The 24,970-nt window shown below is 43.3% G+C and overlaps 1 protein-coding gene across 1 annotated transcript in view; it reads right to left on the minus strand.

The window, feature by feature from the left end:
• Positions 1-24,970, minus strand: part of igdcc3 (immunoglobulin superfamily, DCC subclass, member 3) — a gene marked incomplete at both ends in the record, with an annotated part of 83,088 nt that overhangs the window by 14,470 nt on the left and 43,648 nt on the right. Inside the window, 6 exons of the mRNA XM_079497134.1 lie at positions 878-1,125; positions 14,562-14,727; positions 16,940-17,098; positions 20,111-20,248; positions 20,716-20,846; positions 21,109-21,253. Coding sequence (XP_079353260.1) covers positions 878-1,125; positions 14,562-14,727; positions 16,940-17,098; positions 20,111-20,248; positions 20,716-20,846; positions 21,109-21,253 — 987 coding nt within the window. The remainder of the gene's footprint in view (positions 1-877; positions 1,126-14,561; positions 14,728-16,939; positions 17,099-20,110; positions 20,249-20,715; positions 20,847-21,108; positions 21,254-24,970) is intronic.

The following is a 24,970-nucleotide window of genomic DNA, read 5'->3' on the forward strand; positions in this document are numbered from 1 at the left end:
CCGGACTCCTTGTGTCGTGCCTTCGCCTCTGCTGATTGCCTATGATGGGACCTCATAATTTCCCTAACAGAATGTGGTCAGTTTGTTGAGTGTGGTGGGCGGTGCGTTCAGTGTGCCTTATTTACGAACGACCACAGCTGTGACGCATTCACACCGGACAACCCCAGCTTCAGGGTAGGGTCGCTCAGTGCGGGCACTCGGCACACCCGGTGCACAGCGCACTGGATTTTCGAACGACAACGCACCGAGTGCACTGAATAAACAAACGACAAGAGAGCACACCAGTGCGTTCAGGGCGCATTTCCGAACGCACCCATAATGTGCAGTGTCTCCTGTCCTGGTGCGTTCGTGCGTGCCTGTCCTCCATTGTTGAGTTTGTGTATAACTCGTTTTCATCTAAAACACTCAGTGAATACATTGTATCTCAAAGAGTGTTCAAGTGCACACTTGTACACTCTTAAAAGATAATTTAAGTCATACTTTGTAACATTTTAGAAGGCTTTTAGGCGACACCTCCGGTAGCCTTTGTTGTAAGAACTGCGATTCCCAGAATTCAGATTGAAACCAAAACTGTTTGAGCTCCAAAATGAATGCTGCAGGGTCCTAGCACTGAGTATGTTTTGGAAAGCAACATATTCAGAAATGGTATTAACTTTAAAATACATAAATAAATAAATTTCTTTTACATTTGTGGTATCTGTGTCATTTTGGCAAGAGTGTTGGTGGCAGACACTCGTGACAAAAAAATGTATTTCGAGTAGTTGTCAAAAAACATATTTATGTGGAATAGTTATTGTGAAACATATACCAATTATATATTAAAAATAACTTCTGTTAAACCAATTTTTCCACGTATATAGAAGTGGCTCTGACTCACCTGCCGTCCTGCGGATGTGCAGCACGTAGCCAATGATGTCCTGAGTGTTCTGATCGGGCTCACCCCAGGACACCTGCATTGAATTGGGCGAGAGGGCCTCGGCCCGCACGTTGGATGGCACGCCTGGCAGACCGTCTGCCCAGAGCACCGTGAGGCGGGCACTGGCTTGTGTCGAGCCAGCGATGTTCTCAGCGATGCACTGGTAGATGGCCTCGTCGTCTTGACTGATGCTGTATATCGTCAGCGTACTGCCGGAGACAGAAAGGAGAGCAGGTCAAGAACAAGAAGAGCAGAATGTTTTGAACCAAAATAACCCTATTCATGGGAGCGAACATTCGGCAAAGATAGCAGATCTACAAGCTCAAAGTGTGAGCTTCAACTAAATATATACGGTTTAAGTGGTCAAGGCACAGACGCATTCCTCCACAATCCTCCTGTTCTAGCATTCTCAATTCGTAATAATTTAGATTCAGTGAAGTAATGTAGTATAATATTAACATTGTATAGGAGCCAGTTGTCATTGACTGTGTATGTCGGGGGAGCAGGGGGGTTGTATTAGCCAGGGGGTTATTGGAGCTGAATATGTAATAAAAACCCTCTTATCCTCCATATCCCGAGGTGAAAAGCAAAATAAAAGATTCAACATGCTATGGAAATCAGGCCCTGTGGCTAGCCATTGTGAACAGCATTTGTGCTGTGTTTAAAGTGTGAGGCTGGCAGAAGAACAAATGGGAGGTTACAGTAAATGGATGGCCACATGGCGTTTCCGGAGACCGTGAGGCTCTTGAACCGCAGCCTCGATTTTCCCCCACAGGGATTAATAAAGCTAATCTTCTATCTTCTATCTCCTAGTTAAGAGCATTTGCTTTGGTGCTTCATCTATCGTGAAGCCTTCCCTCGCCGCAGGTTTCTGCAGGGATTGCTCCATAGAGGCGATCAATCACAGTTTGCAAATAAAGGGAAGAAATCTTTTCCCAGCTTCTGTCTCTCACGCTTACCACCCCCTGAGCTCTGTTGACTGCTCGATCAACAGGTAAGGGCTGTGAGCCTTTGTTCCTCTGCTCTATTCCTTCTCTTGTTCATTACCTACAGTAGACTGACGTAGTTAACGATGTGGCTGTAAATCTACAGCCACAACGTTAACTACGTCAGTAGGTTGGATGTAAGATAGACAATCACAAGAATTTAGTTCAGTACTACTCCCAGGATCTCACCCACATTGAGAGGGAAGAAATAAGCACATTAAACTTGCGTCGCTATAGGCTACTGGGAATGTCATTATAGGCAAAAATTGTCACAAAAGAAACACAAAAATCTAAACTTAAAAATAACTGAAAGTTTACCATACTGGCCTTGTAATATACAGTATATGTATACACTGTAACAGAACACCTCTTGAACCTTTCAAACAGGCATCCTCACCAATGATGGATTCGTGAGTACAGTAGGTCAGTGGGCATTATGAGAGGAACATTGAGGAGAGAATCATTCCATTATTCTTTTTAAATTGATGTGCTGCGACACAACTGTGTCTCTCTGTACTGTGCCATGGGGTGGGACAGCTATTTATTCTCTACAGTCTGCCAGGTGGATTCAATCTGGATAATTATCAGGTAGGAGAGGCCCTTTCTATTTCACCTCTTCTGAGCCAATCTCACCTCTGACCCCTGAGGTGGCAGCAGTCGCCAGCCCTCAGCTCACTGCTCAACCATCACATTTCTGACAGGCTTTCATATCAGCGATGAATAGAGTGTTTTCAGACAGGCAACCTGTCCAGACGCCAAAAAACACAGCAAAGAGGCCTCCAGGGACATGCTACCGGATGCCATCAGCCCTGGGCCTCATCAGTGTGTGTGTGTGTGTGTGTGTGTGTGTGTGTGTGTGTGTGTGTGTGTGTGTGTGTGTGTGTGTGTGTGTGTGTGTGTGTGTGTGTGTGTGTGTGTGTTGTGGGGCAGGGGGTTCTGGGATATTTCACAAGACACTAATTTTAGGCTGGACCTGTGGGACAGCACTACAGATGGGCACGTCTTTGACTGACTGACTGACTGACTGACTTCGTAAACCTGACCTGATCTGTTGCACACATCTGGTAAGACTGTTGGGTGAGGCTACATATACGTAGGTTTTAGCTGCAAAAGCATTTTATATTAAAATGGTTTCACTATCATTTCACTGTATTACAAAGCCCAGCCTAGATCATTATTACTTGTAATTTGTGATTATGTTGAATTAGAAATATTTGTGCAGTCTAATCTTGCAAACTAGCTCATCCATTTCCACCCAAATCTTATGGTTATGTGCCAACTGTTACAACACCCCAAATAAATTTGTTAGTCGTATAGTTTTTAATAACAAATAGCTGAACCACCTTGTCATGTAGTATGCTGGTATGCTACCTCAGTATACTTTAACAAATATTACTAGAGGCTGGAGGGGCTATATGACCACCGTAGAAAATTGCAGGTGAACATTTAATTTCCAGGAATTCACAGTATTGACACTACAACCTACTGTACTGTATCCCTTTCCCATTTCACACGTTGCCCACACATGATCCATGTGCTAGGTTTTACCTCTATCTCTCTCTCTCTCTCTCTCTTTCTCTGTGTGTGTGTGTGTGTGTGTGTGTGTGTGTGTGTGTGTGTGTGTGTGTGTGTGTGTGTGTGTGTGTGTGTGTGTGTGTGTGTGTGTGTGTTACAGGAAGATGCAGGAGATACAGGAAGAAAATCCTGAAAGAGGGAAATTGATCAAATTAGACCAGTAAGAAATAAATTAGACCGACCAGTAAGAAATAAATTAGACCAGTAAGAAGCGACCTCGCCCTAAAGGGCGAGTTTGCCCTGAAACAACAGGTCCGGGAATGCCTAATTGCCTGGCCTAATTAGTAAGGCCAGGCAGGGCCTCGGGCCAGCCCAGATAGGGCCGAGCCTTAATTTTCGGGCCTATTGAGCTTGAGAATAACTTTGGGTTGGGCCCGTCTAGAGTTTGAATGAACAGGTATCAATCAAAAGGGAGACATCGAAGAGGAAGGACGTCGGATCGGGAAGGAGCAACATATGGAATGTCAGAACCGGTCAGCTCCTATATAAACTAGACATGGACTGACTGACAGGTTTTGCAGGTTTTCCATAGTAATCTACGGTCGCAAATATTCAAATGTACTTTATTATTCGGGTAACTGTTTCAACTATTAACTTTATACAACAGTTGAATAAAATGTAGGACTTGCCTTTTATTTTTGTTCGCGTTCGGCTCAAAAAATGAAAGCCTGGGGGAACGTGACACATTTCCTGGTCTAGGAGAGTAGGAGTGGGAGTGAACTACAGTGCAGAGGGGGCGGGGCTAGATGAGTGGGAGTGAACTACAGTGCAGAGGGGGAGTCGCTTTCCTCCGCTGATTTCTACCAGGGAGGGGAGGGGCGGAGGGGGCTCAAATCACGGAACCAATATTCTCCAGTGCAAGTCTCAGCCGTGACCCGCCCCTCTAGACCAGAAAGCAAGCTGGCTAGGCTACTAACTTGCTATCAGTCTCTCCTCTCACATTAATATGCAACAGGCAACAGTAGAAACAAAGCCACCAAATGGTTGTTTTGATGGACACATTGAGAAAGAGGCAGATAACACATGTGTGTGTGTGTGTGTGTGTGTGTGTGTGTGTGTGTGTGTGTGTGTGTGTGTGTGTGTGTGTGCGTGCGTGCGTGCGTGCGTGCTTGCGTGCGTGCGTGCTTGCGTGCTTGCGTGCTTGTGCGCACGTGCGTGCGTGTTGTCTGTTATTTGGGCTATTCGCTTGTCCCGTAGGAACTCCAGACCTAAGCTGTCCTGTCCTGACAGGTCGACAAGCTGACACCATCATTTACTCATCAGTTCATGGCCACTTCACAGATTGATAGATAAAGCCCCAGGCCAGGGGAGCGGCTGACAGTGATGGAGGTGGGGTGGGGGGTTCTGTGAGAGGTTCTGTTTTACAGCTACCGAGGCCGTGTGTCCATACACACACACACAAAAAATCATGAGTGTTGATTTAACTCAGAGAGTGTAAAAAAACTGACCCGGAACGGGATCAATCAACATCAATCAACAAAATCAACATCACTCTGGGATTTTAGGGCAAGACACATGCAGTCAAAAGGCATGGTGACCATTCTGGATCCTGGCAAAAAAGGGAGAGAATAAAAGGGGCAAAGGGAGAACAGGAGGAGGAGGTGGGGGTGCTGGGAGGGGGAGGGCTGTCTGTTGGACTGAGAGGAGGGACAGGGGGCCCAGGGATATGACTGATTGCAGGCAGGGTCAGAGTTCAAGGCCAATGCCCAGGCCCCGGCTCTCTGGAATGGGGGGCAGGAAAGGGGGGGTATGTGGGGCACACAAAGGGGGGCCAGTGGAGAAAAAAAAACATGCAAGGCAGGTCTGGGGTGAAAGAAAATGAAAGAAACAAGGGAGAAAAGAAAAGAAAGAGGGGGGCCTCTTTTCAAAAGGTCCCACGACAACCAAATGTCCAGGTCTGTCTACTGTTCCCTCGGTTATTAGGAGCTTAGAATATGTATATATAGTCCACAAATATACACAGTAAAATCCTCAGTTACTTTGGTAAATGGTGCATTTATATAGCGTCTTTATCCAAGACGCTTTACATTCACCCATTCAAATACTGATGGCAGAGGAAACTATGCAAGGCACCAACCTGCTCATCGGGAGCAGTTAGGGTTTCAGTGTTTTGCTCAAGGACACTTCAACAGGACACTTGGGGCGGCTGTGGCTCAGGAGGTAGAGCTGGGTCTGCGGTTCGAATCCCGGCTCCTCCTGTCCACATGTCGAAGTGTCCTTGGGCAAGAGACACTGAACCCTACATTGCCTCCAATGAGTCGGTCGGTGTGAGCTTGCCACCATTGGTGTGTGAATGTGGGAAGTGAGGACGCTGGCGTCGACTGTTCACCGGTTCACCTCCTATGAATGAACCATTGTAAAGCGCGTTGAGCACTTTACAATGGTGAAAAGCGCTATAAAAATGCAATTCATAACACTAACCCAGGGGATGCTGGGGATCGAAACGGAAACCTGCTGTTCCTCAAGCAGCCAGTCTACCTAGTGAGCCACTGTGGCATTTATAGCATTTGTAGCTCAGAGAGTGCACACATGTAACCAAATGGATCCGTAAACATGGCTGATTTGTTTTTAAAGCTGAAGCTTTGTGAGCTTGTATTTTTTGAAACATTTTGTAAAATCTTGAAAGAATTTGAAAATGTTTGAATAGCTTTGAACATTTTTTTAAAAATCTTCTCTTATGGGGGTCCATGGCACCAAATATTTTCAGATGGGGATCCACAGCCAAATACAATGGGGTCCTTGACATGAAAATATTTGAGAACGACTTAGATAGCTTGATGGAAGTGAAGGTTGTGCTCTTTCACCAAGCCTTCCTAAGTGGATTAACATGTATACCACTGAGGATTCCACTGTGTAGTGTGTACATATATAAAATGCAATACATTATTAATTCAAGTCATCACATTATCAGTTAATCCAGTTATATTCCTCTCAATCCAATTCCAGGCCAGTCGAGCCACACTGTGCTTACTCCAGTCCAAGCCCACCTCCAACCATGCCTGACCCCAGATCAGTGGAGAGGTGCTGGCTCGAGGCAGCACTGGAGGCATAGCAAACACAAAGCATCCAGCTACTGTTTACACTGGCAGCCAATCTGTACATAGCTGTTGTGTGCTGTGCGTGCGTGCAAGCAAGCAACTGTGCATGTGTGTGCTAGTCACTGCAAAACAATAAAACGCGTGCAGACCAGTCAAGTACTCCAGTATATTTTATTTGGGTAGTCTCTCCTGAAGTGTCCAGGTGCCCAGCTCACTGACAAGCTTGATGTAACCAACTACTTAAACATCTTCTTTGCAAACATTGCAACAACGCTGGTTAACTGCCCTCCCACTCTGGGCGTTTTGGTGTAGAGCACATCAAAGCCTATTACAAAAACCATAGGTGTTTGTAAAGATGATTTTAAACTGGCAATGGTAACAACTGAGGAGGTACTTAAAAGACTGAGTGCCCTTCAACCCCACAAGGCCACTGGCCATGACAATATTCCCTCCAAATTATCGGGACTCTCGAGACTCGGCCATAGCTAATTAGCTATAGCTATTGGCTATAGCTCCAATCATCACCCACATAATAAATCTCTCCATCAAACAGGGAAACCAAGTCAACCAAGTCAACCAAAGAACAAGATTCTTATACAGGATGTCCTCACTGGTCAACAAAAACATCTTGAAGACCCTAACAGGAGCCCTCGTACAAGGTTTCTTCGACTATGCAATCTCCCGTTACTGTATATGTTTCCATTCCCTTTTTACCTCCTTACATGATTTCCTGTCTTTTATATAGAAGTGTATATTTGTCTCTAAATTTTCTGATGATTTGAAAATGGTGGACCCTGTTGTAAACAAGTGTAATGCTTTATCAGTGTGTCGTCCACAGTAACAGACTAACAGTCTTTGTATTGAGTAAATACTTCAATCAATCAATCAATCAATTATTATTCTATCTGTGTGTGTGTGTGTGTGTGTGTGTGTGTGTGTGTGTGTGTGTGTGTGTGTGTGTGTGTGTGTGTGTGTGTGTGTGTGTGTGTGTGTGTGTGTGTGTGTACCATCAAAAGTAAAGGGCAACATGTGTATGCATTTACAATACATGTTTGATTACAGAGAACAAGTGAATGATAGTGTGTGTGCGCGTGCGTGCGTGCGTGTGTGTGTGTGTGTGTGTGTGTGTGTGTGTGTGTGTGTGTGTGTGTGTGTGTGTGTGTGTTTAAAGGGGGATAGGGTGGGGGTAGTTTGATTAATGTATGTGTATGCATGTATGTGAGTGAAATGAACAATCGATTCCCCCTTGCTTCGCTGTCCGCTCCGCTCCTGAAGGTCAACATCTTGAGAGATGGCCGAAGGGCCGTGTGTATATTCCATGAGAGTTCTCCCTCAATGTACACACACACGCACACACACACACACACACACACACAAGAGCGAGCGCGCGCTCACTTGCAAGCACGCGTACGCCTTAATTAAAACCTCTCTGCTAGGTATGCTGCACATATAGACAAAGCCTCCCCTATCAGATACAGTATGCCTATATGTAAGAATAGAATCACTGCGCTGCCCCAAGCAGCTGAATAGCATTTGCATATCATTACCTTTGTTTTGACTCTGTGAATGTGGCAACGATGTGGCCTGTAGCGTGTTCTAATACCTCCAGTATACGCTATAGAATGAAAACACTACCGTATAGCACAGAGACCCAACAGCTTAGCCAGGAAGCCTTTTGGGCTTTGAAATGAAACCTTGTTTTGCAATACATTTCATAGTCTGTGCTGTGCATGACCTGCTTGTATGTTGTTACCGTACACTCAGGGAGATTATCCTGGAGAGACTACGAATACAATAATGAATCAGATTGTAATGTCTTCCATCTATTTAGCTCATTGAACAGCACCCCTAGAATGAATTGTTAGGATGCATTTTGCGCCTCTGTTTGTTGGGTTGCGTAAATAGCTGACTGCATTTCCTGGCCAACTAGCTCGCTTTATGAGCTAATTAGCTAATGGCAGAGCACAAGCTGAGGCCTGGCTCTTTGGCCAATCGCGGGCCGGTGTTTGCGACTCATGACATCCATATGGATGGTTATACACTAATGGTGGTAAGTGGTAATACTGTGACAACGATATGGTTGTGCGCACCCTCACACACGCATGTGGGCAGTGGGCACACACACACACACACACACACACACACACACACACACACACACACACACACACACACACACACACACACACACACACACACACACACACACACAGTGTCTCTCTCCCATCTGCCGACTCATCATTTCTAATTCCCCCACCAGACCATTCTTCCCCCTTCTCTCTCTTTTCTTCTGCCTTTGTTTGGGCTTTTTCCATATCTCTCTCTCTCTCTCTCTCTCTCTCTCTCTCTCTCTCTCTCTCTCTCTCTCTATCTCTCTCTCTACTAAACCTTAATCTATCTGGCTAAAAAGAGCTGAACTACAAGCTAACAAGGCATCACATCGCAAGCAACACCATTGTACTAAATTATAAGGCCTCTATAGCATAGGCTTAATCTAGTATGTATGATAGAGCTAAGAGGGAGTGTAGCTGCATGCGTATGAGCGATGAAGTTGTCCACTCCTCATTGCTCAGGGCATGGGCCTTATTCACTCGACTAACTTGCCATTATTGATTTTTTGGTGCATATCAAATGTAATTACTTCATCATCATTTCCTTTTATGAATAACATCAACTCTGAATGATGGTCCCATGTTATAGCTGGCTGAAATGAAATACAAATAAAAATGAACTTGTCATGTGATGCGTAGCGGTGCATAGCAGAATGAAATAAAACAAACTAATGGAAAATTGGTTTAACAAAATAAATCCAAGATAAAGTAACCTGTTTGTGTGGCTGATAGTAATATGGCATTAATACTAGATATAATAGTCAATTTCATCACGTTGAGCTCTGCTGTGAAGTCATGAACTAGAAAAATGTTGAATACATGAGGTCATTACGACTAATCTATAAACAGTAAATGTGTCAAACTATGGCCCATTTCCCACCTCTGTGGCATTACTGTTCTATCATTTAGACAGCGCTGGCTGTATTTATTAACATTTACAGGGCTCTGAATTAGCATTACTTATCGTCAGCTAATAGCAATCCTTGACCCAGAGCAGAACCTACTTTCACATCAATCCAGGAAATTCTCCCTTAGGAGGAACTGCAGTACAACACGACACAATAAAACCCGCTTCCAGCCCAAATAAAAGCAGCAGCTTGCAACCGTCGAGAAATATGGTGCTGTGAATGGTAAATGGCATAATTGGCGTCTAGGTCCTTTCTCCCCCTGGACATTCCAGGGCAGTGCTTTGGGAGAACGTCCAACAACCATTCAACACTCCTCTCCCAGACACACACACGGTTGAATGTCGCTCATGTCTTGGCAGGGACGCTTGCCAGCAGCTGTTGCGTCAGGAACAGTGCGGACAGAGGAACGGAGCGTTTGATTATGCCGATGATCAGATCAAGTCATCCCAAACAGCTCAGTGTTTAATGTTGATAGCCATATGGATGACATGAGTTGGGTCCAACATTGTCCTGATACGTTGCCAGCTGCGGCAATAGAGCGAGTGCCCTTACGGTGGTTAAATAAAGGGGTGCCAACAACCTGATGTGTCCCATACCATACCTCCTGAGGTATTTGCAGAGTAAGTACATTACTTTTTATTACATCATATTAGTTGTCCAGTAGTATGTATCAAATGGCAGTAGTATGAACTATAAGCATAACTTTGCATCACATAATAGAGGTAGTATATAGGTAGGTATATATTGGTGTATGTAAGCATGCATGTACAGTAGTATTATGGGTAAACCACTGCATTATCCCATTTTGACCTGAGATCAGATTCTAAAAATGTCTTCTAAATCCTGACAGTTTTCTGAAAAAGCTATGTTTCTATGTCAGTCGTTCTTCGATTTTTCAAAAATAGCAGACCTACAAGCTCATAGTGTTAAGGAAATTATGAGGTCCCATCATTGGCAATTAGTAGAGGGAGGCGAAGGCATGACACAGCACAAGGAGTCCGGCATATCGTCAATCATCGTTCTTTATTCGTTTCGATCATCTCAGTACAGCAGAATGGTCGCATGGTTGCGCATCGTCGTACAGTCAAGCGTGAAGCATCACCCCGTTCCTCCCTCCAGTTCTCCTTTCCCTCCCCTTTATTTCCCAACCACACACCCCCAAATTGACAGTCAGTGACAGGTGTTTTATTCAAATACAACAGGACATGGACAGATAATAACAGGTGGTGTTACAACATCTCCGTTCATGGTGTTGTTCATGGTGTTTGCTGACAGACAGGAACCCACTCTAAATGGGATAACAGAGATGCTATACAAAATGTTCATATAAGGATCTGCGCTAAAGATAAGGGTGACACACAAATAAGTATACCTTTGCTGACAGTATGGAGGAGTCAAGTCAGCTGTTAGATTGACAGGAAGACTGCTCTAAATGGGAGATAGTTGGAGGCAAGCAGGAAACAACTAATTTGAGAACACACCCAAGTAGGTAGAGGCAATAGTGACAGCTGTCAGGTGACAGCTGTCGGTCAGTCCGAATGCGTATTTGTGATAGTCCATCCTATTTGACTGAATGGAATACAATTATAGTTCTTATTGAATAGTAGAATTGGCATTCTAAAACTGCCACTACAATCCACCGCTTTATATATGAAAATTGATACCTTATTAATTTACATGGCCCAGGAGATTTTTAGAATGACAAATATTGATGATTAAAACTGTATGGCTAGATTCATGTTTGATGACAGTGGTCAGATAAAGAAGGTTTCGCTATTAAGAAATTTAAAAATTACTGGACACATCTAGAATCAAGAAAAACACATCTATAGTTAAATTAGAAGATAGTAAACACATCTAGTTAAATTTAGGAAGAAATTTAAGAAGATAGTAGAGCTTGTAGATCTGCTATTTATATATTTTTTTCTTTCCCTATACTATTTTTTAACTTTGTAATTCCACACTACAAAATACCTATAATAGTTAGTTTAAGAACCAAATGAACTGAAATGATTTAACTCAAATTAAAATAATTGAAATGGATTATATTAGGATAGAATTTAAACACTCAACAATTAAAATAATGTAATACTTTAAAACTTTAACCTGGTAAAACTTTAACATTAGGATATTCTCCATTGAACAAAACTATGGCCACTGTTAGTCCCCTCTCAGGCTGTTTTTCACACCCGAAAATAAATAAATAAATAGACTGATAATGACCACGTCCTGTATTTTAGGCTCTCTGCTACTTTTAACTCAGTTACACACAAACGCACAAATACCTTTCCTCCCCCCCCCCCATTCTGCCAGCTGGACAGAGAAAGAGAGAGAAAGGAAGGCTGTCAATCAGACATTTGTTTTTTTTTCCAATATCGAATTAATTCAAATTAAACTGTTACTGATGTGACCAAGGTGAGGTCTCTTTGTCTTAATATTATCTCCATTCGTTCAACATTTTCTGTATTATATTACTTAAGTTAGCGTTCAACCAAAGAATATTTCATATTTATACCAGTGACTTTCTGATAAGGGACGTTCAACCCGAAACTGCTTTATATCATGTATTACTATACTGATAAAGGACGTTCAACCTTGAAGAGAAAGGAACTATTTAACTTTCGTAAGCTCACTAGATTCGATTTTTTTCAGATCTCACCCCGAAAATAAATCCTTTCTCTCTGTTTTCTATACTAAAGGCCTAGTGCTACCTAGTAAATACCAGAATTGACAGGAGATAAAATAATATTAGACGTTTAACCTTGTTAAACCCTCATAAATGATTGATTTCACACTATTGATTTTAACACCTTGAAACACTCACGATTTGAATAATTACTTAGATCCATGTTAATTTATTTGCAAAACTATAAATGTATTCCTTTTAACTAACCCACACATAGGCTGTACCAATGACCCCTCCCCCTCTTGCCATTTTGGGCACGGGGTGTTCAATGAGGAGTCCTTTTAGTACAGTATATGTGCGTGGAAATGAATTCCAATATCTTATCATCCTATTTTAGGATTTTCTAACATTGTTGTTCTTGCCTATACTTTTACAAATTTTAGATTGGAGTCTAGTTAGATTAAAATTTAGATTAGATTTTTAGTAGTTTATCAAAACTCTTGTAGTTCACTACTTGCACATGTAAGACTAAATAGATTAAATCACATAGGGTAAATTACAAACTAAAGATCTAGTTATTCTCAATTGTATTTACCAATTACAAACTAAAGATCTAGTTATTTTCAATTGTATTTACCCTGTCGTAGTTTGTTTTCTTTAGCCAAAATTGATTTGCTGGCCCGTCGTTGCTGTGCGCCGTAATACAGCCGCATGGTTCAGTGGACACCAACGTTTCATATGACCTGTCTGGCCGCAGTAATAGCACAAGTCGTTGACAGGAATGGTGTTGGCTGCGCTGGCTTCATCCTCTCCCATGTGGCGTGCGTGGTTTAGTTGCCGTCTTCTTCTGTCCTTCCTTTCCTGGAGTACAGCATCAACCCTGGCTCGGGTTTGTACTTGTCCTCTCACTGGTCGGCTGTGGTATGGTCCTGGGTTGCCAGGCTGGTTACGCCAGGCTTCCCACGGCGGTGGGTGTTGTCTTGGTCTTGGGGTAGGCTTGCTGATGTGGTCTAGCTGGAAGCCGCTCAGTTGATTGGTCATTTCTTTTCCTCTGTGTTTGGTCATTTGAAAGTCTGGTTCTGGCTGGTCTCTGTTGTGGTTGCGGTCGGCATAATAGTTGTTGTTTGGTAGGGACACTTGGAGTTGTGTGTCCCTTCCTTGGTCGTTGTAGTAGCTATCATCTTCATCGTTGACAGGAATGGTTGTTTCGGCGTAGTTGGCTTGGTCCGGGTGGTTGGTTGTGTTGGCGTGTAGTAGTAACGCCGCAGTTTGAAGTTCTTGTTCCAGGAGTGTCACACGTGATACTGCCTGGTCGATTAGCTTTTTCTGGTCCTCCAGTTGGAGTTGAAGAATCGCCTCCCTTTGCTGTGCGTCGCTCATTTCTTGTCGAAGTTTCTTTCGGCTCTGCCTTGCCCCCATCTTTAAAATCGTCGGGTTTTTTTTCCCAAGTAAGACGAAATATCGGCCCTGCGTCACTGCGTCCTTTGTTAATGACCCGTCTGGCCAACGCTGATCCAAATACCCTGCTCACATAGCGTCATTTGTTAAGGAAATTATGAGGTCCCATCATTGGCAATTAGTAGAGGGAGGCGAAGGCATGACACAGCACAAGGAGTCCGGCATATCGTCAATCATCGTTCTTTATTCGTTTCGATCATCTCAGTACAGCAGAATGGTCGCATGGTTGCGCATCGTCGTACAGTCAAGCGTGAAGCATCACCCCGTTCCTCCCTCCAGTTCTCCTTTCCCTCCCCTTTATTTCCCAACCACACACCCCCAAATTGACAGTCAGTGACAGGTGTTTTATTCAAATACAACAGGACATGGACAGATAATAACAGGTGGTGTTACAACATCTCCGTTCATGGTGTTGTTCATGGTGTTTGCTGACAGACAGGAACCCACTCTAAATGGGATAACAGAGATGCTATACAAAATGTTCATATAAGGATCTGCGCTAAAGATAAGGGTGACACACAAATAAGTATACCTTTGCTGACAGTATGGAGGAGTCAAGTCAGCTGTTAGATTGACAGGAAGACTGCTCTAAATGGGAGATAGTTGGAGGCAAGCAGGAAACAACTAATTTGAGAACACACCCAAGTAGGTAGAGGCAATAGTGACAGCTGTCAGGTGACAGCTGTCGGTCAGTCCGAATGCGTATTTGTGATAGTCCATCCTATTTGACTGAATGGAATACAATTATAGTTCTTATTGAATAGTAGAATTGGCATTCTAAAACTGCCACTACAATAGCGCGCCACTCGGTGGCGCGCTATGAGCTTGTAGATCTGCTATTTTTCAATAGCTAAAGCATAACATAATGCTAACACCAAAAGGGGTTCCCGCCCAAAATGGGTTAATGTATGATGGTATGTACAGTATATATGTTTAAATTAACCTGTTATTGTTCCTGAGTTTGACGTGTCCTCCAGGCTCCAGAATCTGCCCGTTCTTCAGCCAGGTGAGCTGGGGCACAGGTTCCCCCTGGGCCTGACACGTGAAGATAGCTGTGGTGCCTACAGGCCGCGCAACAGACTGAGGAGCCTGCACAAACTCCGCTGGGGCTGTGGAAAATGAGAGAGAGAGGAGAAAAGAAAAAGAGCAAAACAGATAGAGAGAAAGACAGAGAGGCAGAAAAGAGAATTACAGATCGGGCCATTTCAACTCATTCGATACCTGTAGGTAAAACTGCAGACATAAATTAGTAAGGACAGATGGCTCAATCCCAATCGAAAGGAAGGCGGTTTTATCACCACCGCTGACAAACAAGCTGGTAGAAGATATGAATCTCATTGATATTCAGTCTCCCTGAGGTGTGGGGTTTGGAGGAGAGAGAGAGAGCGAGAGAGAGAGAGCTAGAGAGAGACATAAGGTGCCCATACAAAGATGAGAGTCACTCTTAAGTGTACTAAAATCACATGGCTCACAAGGGCACACATATGCTGAATAAACATCATTTTGGTTTTTAGAATCAAGTGGTGTAATCTCTTCTCCTCTTGCCACCATACCCCCATGCCATAGGCCTGCAGCTATAGCCCATTAGAAGTAATAACTTATTCATATTAAGTGTCTCTCTGCAGTTCTTACAGTATACGAGAGGGAGTACAATAGGTAATCTAGCCTGTCTGGTCATTACCTTGACATTCGATTGTGTTTAATTTCCTCCTGGTGCTGCAGAGTTGCTTTTATTTGAGTATAGATGGGGGCATTAAAGAACTATTGCATCATTACCTCAGTACTCAACGTCTGTGCCAGTATCATTAAAGTTAATAACGATTTGATAACTTGAATTATGTATTTATGTCCTTAATAAGTTGGAGATAATGTAAAGATAATTACAGTCGACATGAGTGAGGCATCGCAAAATAACCTTTAGGAATGTTTGTCGAATCATATTCTTTATACTAAAATACAAAACAACCCTACACTGACAATACTTAACACAACCAACACAACACTAACAATTCTAAATTTGAGTTTGTTTCCATAGAACTGCACTGGATGTTGATGCATATATTCTGGTCTCACCTGCTGTATGCAAACATTCTAGTGGGTCAATTTTTACACATTCAAAGGGAACCCCTTTTGGTGTTTTAAGCAATATGTTATACTTTAGCTGTTGAAAAATAGCAGATCTACAAGCTCATAGCGCTGCACCGGGTGCCGCGCTACGAGTGTGTAGGTCTGCTATTTTTGAAAAATCGTGAAAATGTGGCACAAATCTTTGAATATATTCTTTCAAGAGCGAAAGTTTTAACTCAAATCTTTGCTTCTGTGGGGGTCCCTGGAACTACATATTTTCAGATGGGGGTCGGCGGCCAATTTATAATTTTTGAGGGTCCTTTGACATGAAATAGTTTGAGAACCACTGACATGGAAACATAGATTTTTCAGAAAACTGTCAGGATTTAGAAGACATTTTGTAGAATCTGGTGTCAGGTCGAAATGTTTTTTAATGCCCTTTTCCTGTCTCCCCTTTCCTCCTCCTTTGTCTCTCTTTGTCTCTTCCCAAGGAACCTAAAGGACACCTCATTGATTTTGAAACTAAGAACTTCTCTTCCACACAAGTCTTCAAGGCTGTGCAGTAGAAAATAACACATGCCGTGTCAGAACCTTCCAAGGCCTTAGTGGAGGGATTCATCGCTCATCTTATTTTTCACAAATCAATAAAGAAACCAAAGAAATTGACATACAATTAACAGCCGTGGCTTTTCTTTGTGCTCCCTGCAACGGAAGGGGCTCGTCTAACAGTTGAGTGGCAGATTAAATGAAATATTGACCTGGAGCAGTGCTGCTATTGGCCAAGGCCAAGTATTGGGCCCCATCTCTGGTCAATACGAGAATGAGGCAGAAGGCGAAAGCTTCCTGCATGGTGAAAATTTATGCACAGCTTCAAAGATGGGGGCCACCCACCTCTAGCCGCAGCCCATTGGTCAAAATCATTTGTCTCTCTCCCTCCCTCGCCATCCACCATCACATTATTCCTAGTCACGAGTTCCCAATCACTTGGTAATTTGAATGGATAAGTAAATAATAGATTTGCTGCCATATAAACTATACGACACCAATCCTCCTCCTGTTAGTGTGGAATAATTAGGTAATTAAAGTCTAATGTGGGGTAAGCATCCTGAGAGGCCATGGCTTTACATGCGTCAGCCAATCAATTCAATCACAGACACATTTATGTGCTTCAAGTTTCCATATACTGTAGAGTATTCCATATTAATTATATTCCATTTATTCCATTTCATTGGCAGCAGCATGTCAGGGACTCACCTTGGACCACTAGACGTCCCTGAGCGGTCCTGCGAACACGGGTCCCTGGTTTGTTGGCTGCGCAGACATACACCCCTGAGTGCTGCACACCAACGTCTGAGATCATCAGATTCCCTGTGCCCAGCACCTGGATGCCTTCCACGCCAATAGGACGACCATCTACCCAGGGGAGATAGAGGGAGATAGAGAGACAGAGACAGAGACAGACAGAGAGAGAGAGAGAGAGAGAGAGAGAGAGAGAGAGAGAGAGAGAGAGAGCAGCATGGGAAAAGAGAATAAATTGACCTGGAGAGCAAATTTGACTCCATGGTAGGAATGTATGAATGATTGATTAAGCCTACTGCGCACGGTAACACGTTTAAGTTAAAGCGGGCATGGGCTATTTCCAGCCCTCCCAGAGATTGGGGAGGATGCAGTTTCCATGGAAAACGGCAATGCTCTTCTCAGAAGTGTGACGGAGCATTAATGTGAAGATGACACTGGTGCCAAAGAACAAAAGTGGAAAAATGATTGAAGGGACAACGGGACGATCTTGTGGTTTCGGTTTTGTGTTTGTGTGTTTGAGACTGATAATAAGTGAGAGAGAGAAGACAAAGACCGACATGTTTGATGATTTGTATGACTTAGCATCATGTTTCTAGCTTGAAACAATGAAAACATGCAATGTAGCGTGTAGAGCCTACAGTTTGAAATGGGTTTTCAGTTCATTTAATCACGCACGCCAGAGCGGGAACCTTTGTACTCTGCCGAGCAGAATGATAGCTCTACACTGCCTTATGGGAGTTCCACAGTAGATGTTCTAGATACAGCATGGGGGCTCAGTTACTGTAACTGTAATTCCTTATCTCCTATCTGCTGCCCTGATCACAAAGCTCAACTCTGATAACTAGTTGGCAGTGCATGGGCAAAAAGATGGCATTTTCGCTTCAGCCCCCCCATCCCGTCTCTGTTCTCAATGTACCCGCAAGATGAGCGAAAACGTTCCTGTGTCCCCTATCTTCTCCTGGCCCAGTTCCAGCAATGACTTCAGCCTGCATGGTCCTGGTGTTTTGAATCCCATTTGCAGCTACCATCTGTAGCGGGAGTGCCTGCATGGCTCAAATTTGATGTGTCAAAAGGCCACGCAAGGGTGGTGGGGGGCTGGGGGCTGTGTTGGACACATGGAGAGGCCGAAAAACACGCCATATGGCAACTACTCAGCCACACTACCTACTGCTGCTGCTGCTGCTATACTACTACTACCGCTGCTACTACTACTACTACTACTACTACTACTACTACTACTACTACTACTACTACTACTACTATTTCAGTGACAAATAAAACCCTCTTGATTCTTGAAGAGAATCAAGAAGTTCTTCTCTTTTACTACTGCTGCTACGATTACTACTAGTACTACTACTACTACTATACTACAACTACTACTACTACTACTACTAATACTATTACTACTACTACTACTTTACAGTCAAATAAGAAGTAAGAGTCCATTTCTGCCCTTTCAGAGTTAATGTAACACTTTTTACTGGGTGCTACTACTTCCATTTTATTTTCTCCATACTTCCGTTTTAATCTTTCACACTTGCAAGTGGTGGGTGTTCTTTTGCTGGTATACTCGAAGGACGATCGATTCATCGGATAAACGAGAACACCACTCCCCCAATCACCTGCTAAACACCATGTTGTGCTTCTTTTACTCTTCGTGATAGCTATTCTAATGCAATCCACAATGACGCACCACCTCCTTGATTGCAATGAAGCATGAGCTGTCTTTTGTTTTAATGGATGCAATTTTTTTTCTTGTCTTTTTTTCTGCCCTCTCTCTCCCGTCTCTCTCTCTCTCCCGTCTCTCTCTCTCTCTCTCTCTCTGTCTCTCTCTCTCTCTCTCTCTCTCTCTCTCTCTCTCTCTCTCTCTCGGTCTCACTCCGTCAGGCCCTAATTCGGTTAGTGTCAAAGCAGAAAAGAGAGCAGGCCAGCAAGCTGTGGTGCTGATGAATGGAAAGCACCAAACAAACTCTGGCATTAAGGAGTGACTGATGTGAATCTATCAGATTCATTATGCGGCTTATCCCAGCCTCCCTGCCTGTAATCTAATACACACAAATCCCATCGTGTTAGCATTTCATTCTGGCTACATTGTGTAAGAGGCAATATCCTCAATCTGATTATGCCCAACTGGTTGGGAGGGGCAGCAATTTACATTTTGAACAGAAAAATCTGATTGGATAATGGCCAACGAAAGAAAAAGAAGAGAAAAAAACAACATATCAGATTGCTAAATTGGTAGCGGCAGAGTTTGAGCAATAGTCAAGAAATGCATGGAGATTGAAGGGGGAACAAATCCTCCCGGTCTCAACACCTCATAGCAATTACTCTACAGCTTTCCAGTGCCTGTGTGTTGCTTTTCGACTCCATGCGGGGATGAGGGATGCATTCATATACAATAGTACATGGTGTTTAGCCCTCAGGGCTCATGTAGAAAGCCCCTGCCTCATGTACATGTACACAAGACATATGTTCGACTCTATTACACATATATACATACACATGCACATAATGCAATGCAAAGGCTCACCAACACGTGTGCTGTATGCAGACCCACACAACACAGCATGCATGCATATTGCATAAGCGCATATGCGCGCGCACACACACACACACACACACACACACACACACACACACACACACACACACACACACACACACACACACACACACACACACAGTAATTGCTAATAAATCCAATGTTAGTTACATAAATGCTTAATAAGTAGATTCCTCATAGGTTCCCTGTGTAGGTTGGTTCAATTTCAAAGCTATCACTTGCTATTTTGTCACATTTGTAGTAAAAACATCACACCTGTGTGAAGTGAGGGGCGCTCTTATCGTCGTACATCATCCATTCGGTTTGCTCGTCTACATATGATGTAAATTCTCCATTCATTGTTGAGAATTTAATGTTTGTGTAAGACAAAAATCTATAGCTGAATTTAGGAGGGGCTCAAAAAGGCAAAAAGAAGATTTTGCACAGGCATTTTTCTTGGAAGAGTTAATGTGCATGTGTATGGATACTATGGAAGAGTTAGTTCTCTCAGAGCTGATTTGTTTGTACTGAACATTGGGGACCTTTTCCCTTTTTCTTTCCAACAAGCGCTCCCTCCGTCTTACCAAGTCTACTCCAAGACACGATGGGCCGCGGGTATCCCGTAGCAACGCATTCCAAGATGGCAGTTTGGTGAACGGTGAGGGTGAGGTTTTCTGGTCCCACCAGAATCACTGGCTCTTTGTAAACGGAGGACTGGGAGCCTGGAGGGAGAAAGCAGCCAGAGGAGGGAAGAGGAGCGGGGATGGCAGTGAGTCTCGGCGCTTGATGGATGGCACCCTTTAATTGGATTTCTCTACAGTGCATTATCTTGATGCCGCGTACGCAATAAAATCTGGAGTGTCAATTCAACCCAGAGAGTGTAAAAACAGACCTTACAGTTCTGTTTTTACACTCACAGAGTTTAATCGACACTCCAGACTTTGGGTGTGTACCGTATCTCTTTAATCGGGCAGTGGAACAATGTGCTCGGGGAAATAATCTTTGGAATATGTTTGGGTAGATAAATGGAAACAATAAATGTGAGAAGAAAAGAAAATAACTCGACCAAACAACATTATGCTTTCTGGCTGAGCAGCCGTGGGTTAACGTGCATATACCCGTCGTAAAGAAACAAAAGGGTATAGCATGCCTAAAGATGAGCCATAGGTACGTTATAAATATAAGCAACCTGAAACTGTGAGGCGGGCCGACGTGCTGTATTTTACTCCTGCACTGTTGTGGGCCATGCAGCAGAATTTCCCACTGTCCTCTTGACGCACTCCTGTAATCTGTAGAACACCTGTGGGAAGGAGGGTGTACCTGCAAGACAGGGAGAGAGAGGAGAGAGAGAGAGAGAGATAAGGAGACAGAATGAAAGAGAGAGAGAGAGAGAGAGAGAGAGAGAGAGAGAGAGAGAGAGAGAGAGAGAGAGAGATAAGGAGGCAGAATGAAAGAGAGAGAGAGTTTAACAGCTGGATGCGGCAGTGGCTTAGTCAGCCCCACAGCAGAATCTGGAGTGTTATTTGAATTCCAGAAAGGGTGAATATTTATCTGGAGCGTCCGGCCTTGGTTGCGGCCATACCTGTTATCTACAGTGTCCACTGGACGGCTGTCTTTCTCCCAGTTGATGACTGGCTCTGGCAGGCCGTGGATCTGACACAGGAACCGAGCTACGCCAGACTCCTCAACATGCACCGACTCTGGTTGGATATGGAAGTCTGCCATCGCTGCAGAAGGAGGGAAGGAGAGGAGGGTTAGCTAAAAAGAAGGAGAAACTGCTTTATAATATAAAAGGGTGCAGAATAACCCAGCACAATAATCCATGGAATGAAAATGAAACAACTATTTCTAATGGTGTCTATATTTTTAATGTTGCAGCAACAAATACAAATACTGGGCGGCAGTGGTTCAGGGGTAGAGTGGCTGGTAGGGCAGCTGGATGAGAACCGTGAGGTTACCAGTTCGAAGTGTCCTTGAGCAAGACGCTGAAACCATAATTGCTCCTGATGTGCAGGTTGGTGCCTTGCATTGTTTCCTCACCATCGGTGTGTGAATGAGTGAATGTAATGCACAATCTATGTAAAGTGCCTTGGATAACGGCACTATATAAATGCACCATTTATCATTTATGCAAATGTATTTTACTTGAAGTAAAATTACTTCCCATGAACACATTACATGCCAAGGCCAGACAATGCATTTGTCATCTCGGATACTATGAAGACTAGCAACCACTCTATCTGTATTTCTTTATCTGTATTGTATTGTGTTTTTGTATGGACATAGTGTTGGGTGCTGGCACATATGCACACATGGCATCAACGCATGGTGTTGTGTGCTGGCACACTATACACTCTGTCTTTCTTTTATCTGTATTGTATTGCATTGTATTGTACTGTATGTGTCATTGTATGTTTAGTTGTACCACCATTTTAAGAGCCTGCTCAGGGACTACAGATGAAAATTAGCTTATGGCTAACTCTGGCACATTTACATGGAAGTGAAAACTGAAATGTTGATTAATGAGCATTGTCCCTGTCAAATAAATAAATAAATAAATATGGAAGCTAAGGTGGATCCGAATAAAGAATACATAGTAGCCTTTAAATTGTATATTTCATATTAAGTTTAAAATGTTGTTATGAGGAAGTTATGAGAAAAGTTGCAGCCCAGATAAAGTAACTACACGTATGCATGCTATGAAAGGCTTGCATGTTTTATGTGTCATTTGTTTACCTACATTTAGACCTACTTCAGAAACATTTTGTATTATATTCAGATTACAAAACGTCCACATGGTGAGCTTTTTCCGGCCCTTTCATGTTCTCCCTGCAGTACAAAGGCAATGGAAGGTGGAGCTAGCAACACAAATTCAATTAGAGAGAGGCCTGTCTCTTTCACAGCTTTCCCACAAGTCTCATTTAAATGTCAACCATAATTAACTTGGACCCAAGGAACACTGTTAGCATAACAAGAGATGCGGACCCCCTTTTTAGCCAGATTTTTCTTTGTACAACGGAGTCATGCAAATAAAATATTTGCAGATCTACAGCCCACAACGTTTCGCGATGTGAGCTTGTAGCTCGGCTATTTTCAACATGGGACTCCATACCATTACTGCAAGGTTGTAAACGAAGAGTGATGATTAACTAGCAGTAAACAGTTAACTGCATATCACTCAGTGCTATAGTGGCAAGATGTAACAATGGGTAACAATTGACTCTGCAACATCCTTAGAGTCAGTTTAACATCATTTGTTCTCTGACTGTTCCATGCTTGTGTCAGTTACATACTACTGATGACTATGATATTGTAATATTTTATATCGACCGAAGGTCCCAGCTAGTTAACTATGGAATCGTGCATTTCCCGCCAGTGTGTTGGTCGGGCACGTGAGTATGTTCGTCGGGCACATCATCAGTGATGGAGCACGTGACATCACGTGACATCATCAGGGATGGAGATCCCTGATGTCATCAATATTGGCCAGCAACTCTACATCTGACCTCAAACCCTTAGATCTCCATATATGGAGCTGACCTGTTCTGACATTCCATATGTTGATCCTTCCCCATCCATCCTTCCTCTTCGATGTCTCCCTTTTGACTGATACCTGTCCATTCAAAGTTATTAGTTATTAGTGCAGCCGCGCCCGGCAGCCGGCGAAAACTAGAGTTCTCAACAGGCCCGAAAATTAAGATCTTACCCCCCATGCCAAAGCACCAGCGCTCGCCCAGCAGTCTGCTGTCACCCAAGTGGATATGTTGATCTGACCCCCCATTCCAAAGCGCTCGCCCAGCAGTCTGCTGTCACCCAAGTGGATATGTTGATCTGACCCCCCATTCCAAAGCGCCAGCGCTCGCCCAGCAGTCTGCTGTCACCCAGGCGGATGCGTGCACGCGACGTAGGCCCTCAGGCATCTTATTGGTATTATACATATTATATACATTCAAACCAGCATGACTGCCCTGGTCCTAATCACATTAATATTCCACTCCACACCTGATTAGACCATACTGGAAAACAAAACACAACAACAATACAACAGCAGCCTGCAACAAGACCCACAGGAGAACAAACACCTAGTACTGTTCTGGTTCAAAATGGATTATGTTGTTCATTTCAGCGCTTGCCCAGGAGTCTGCCGTCTGCCGTCACCTAGGTGGATACGTGCATGCGGCCATCGCCCTTTAGGTATACTCAGTCATACTCATGCATCACCATATTACCAATATTATGTAATTAAGAGGAACTATTGTCAATTTCTTATAGTGTGTATGTACACTGGATAGAGCACCAAAGTCTGATGTCAATATCACTAGAGAGCACTAATTCCACAGGTTCATGTATTTCTTATTTGTATTATAATCCTCATAGGGGATCTTAGATCGCCTCATATACAGTTGGAGGCCATCGATATTGTCCTTTTCTTTTTGCTGAGGTTTGCGTGATCTGCGCAAAAGGACAGTTAACCCATTTTGGGCGGGTGTTTTAAACATTATGTTATAATTTAGCTATTGAAAAATAGCAGATCTACAAGCTCATAGCGCGCCACCGAGTGGCGCGCTACGAGCTTGTAGGTCTGCTATTTTTGAAAAATCGTGAAAATATTTATTTCAGAAAACTGGAGGATTTAGGAGATTTTTTTTAAATTTTGAGGTCAAATGATAAGGGACAATATCGGTGGCACCCAACTGTAAGAACTGTGTTCATCCCGGCGGTTCCTCTCATATGGATATGAAGAATCAACTGACTGCGAAAAAACGCTACTGTTACTGCTGCCGAATGAGTTATTACAGACTGTATCATTCAAATATGAGTGACTGACTGTTGTAAACGATGCAGAGACCCCTTCCTGACAATATCGCAGAGACAGTTTGTTTATTTTTGGACCATAATTCTTACATGAGACGATTTTAAATTGTACAGTTGTTTGTGTTTGAAAATATTGTAGTACAATGACTGCATCTTGGGTTATATGGTGCAAGTTTCAGTATGAACTGCCATTGGTGTATACCATTAATTGGCCAATTAAATATACACGCACACATTCTATTTTTAATGAGACAGAAACATAGGATGGGACATAAAGCTTCCAGAATGGCAGTTCAGTGTGGATGCAACAACACTGAGCTGCCATTTCCAAGCCTAATGAGAGATGTGCAATCTTCAACATGACTTGACCTTATACCTCCAAATGAATGCATCAACCTCTGATGAGGATTTAAATACACTAATTCACTGTTGCCAGCCTATTCTTTTCAAGCTAAGACACCAATATAGAAAGGTAAAACAGGTTACCACCTGATTTTCTCATCATTATCACCAAAACACTACTGGCAGAATTCTGTCCACTATCACAACACTGACTGTTACTTGAGCCTGACAAATTAGAGCATGCATTTCTATTCTGTTTCCTGTCCTTATTATATATGAGGCCATGC

This window comes from Electrona antarctica (genome assembly GCF_951216825.1).
Source record: "Electrona antarctica genome assembly, chromosome: 3".
Taxonomy (NCBI): domain Eukaryota; kingdom Metazoa; phylum Chordata; class Actinopteri; order Myctophiformes; family Myctophidae; genus Electrona; species Electrona antarctica.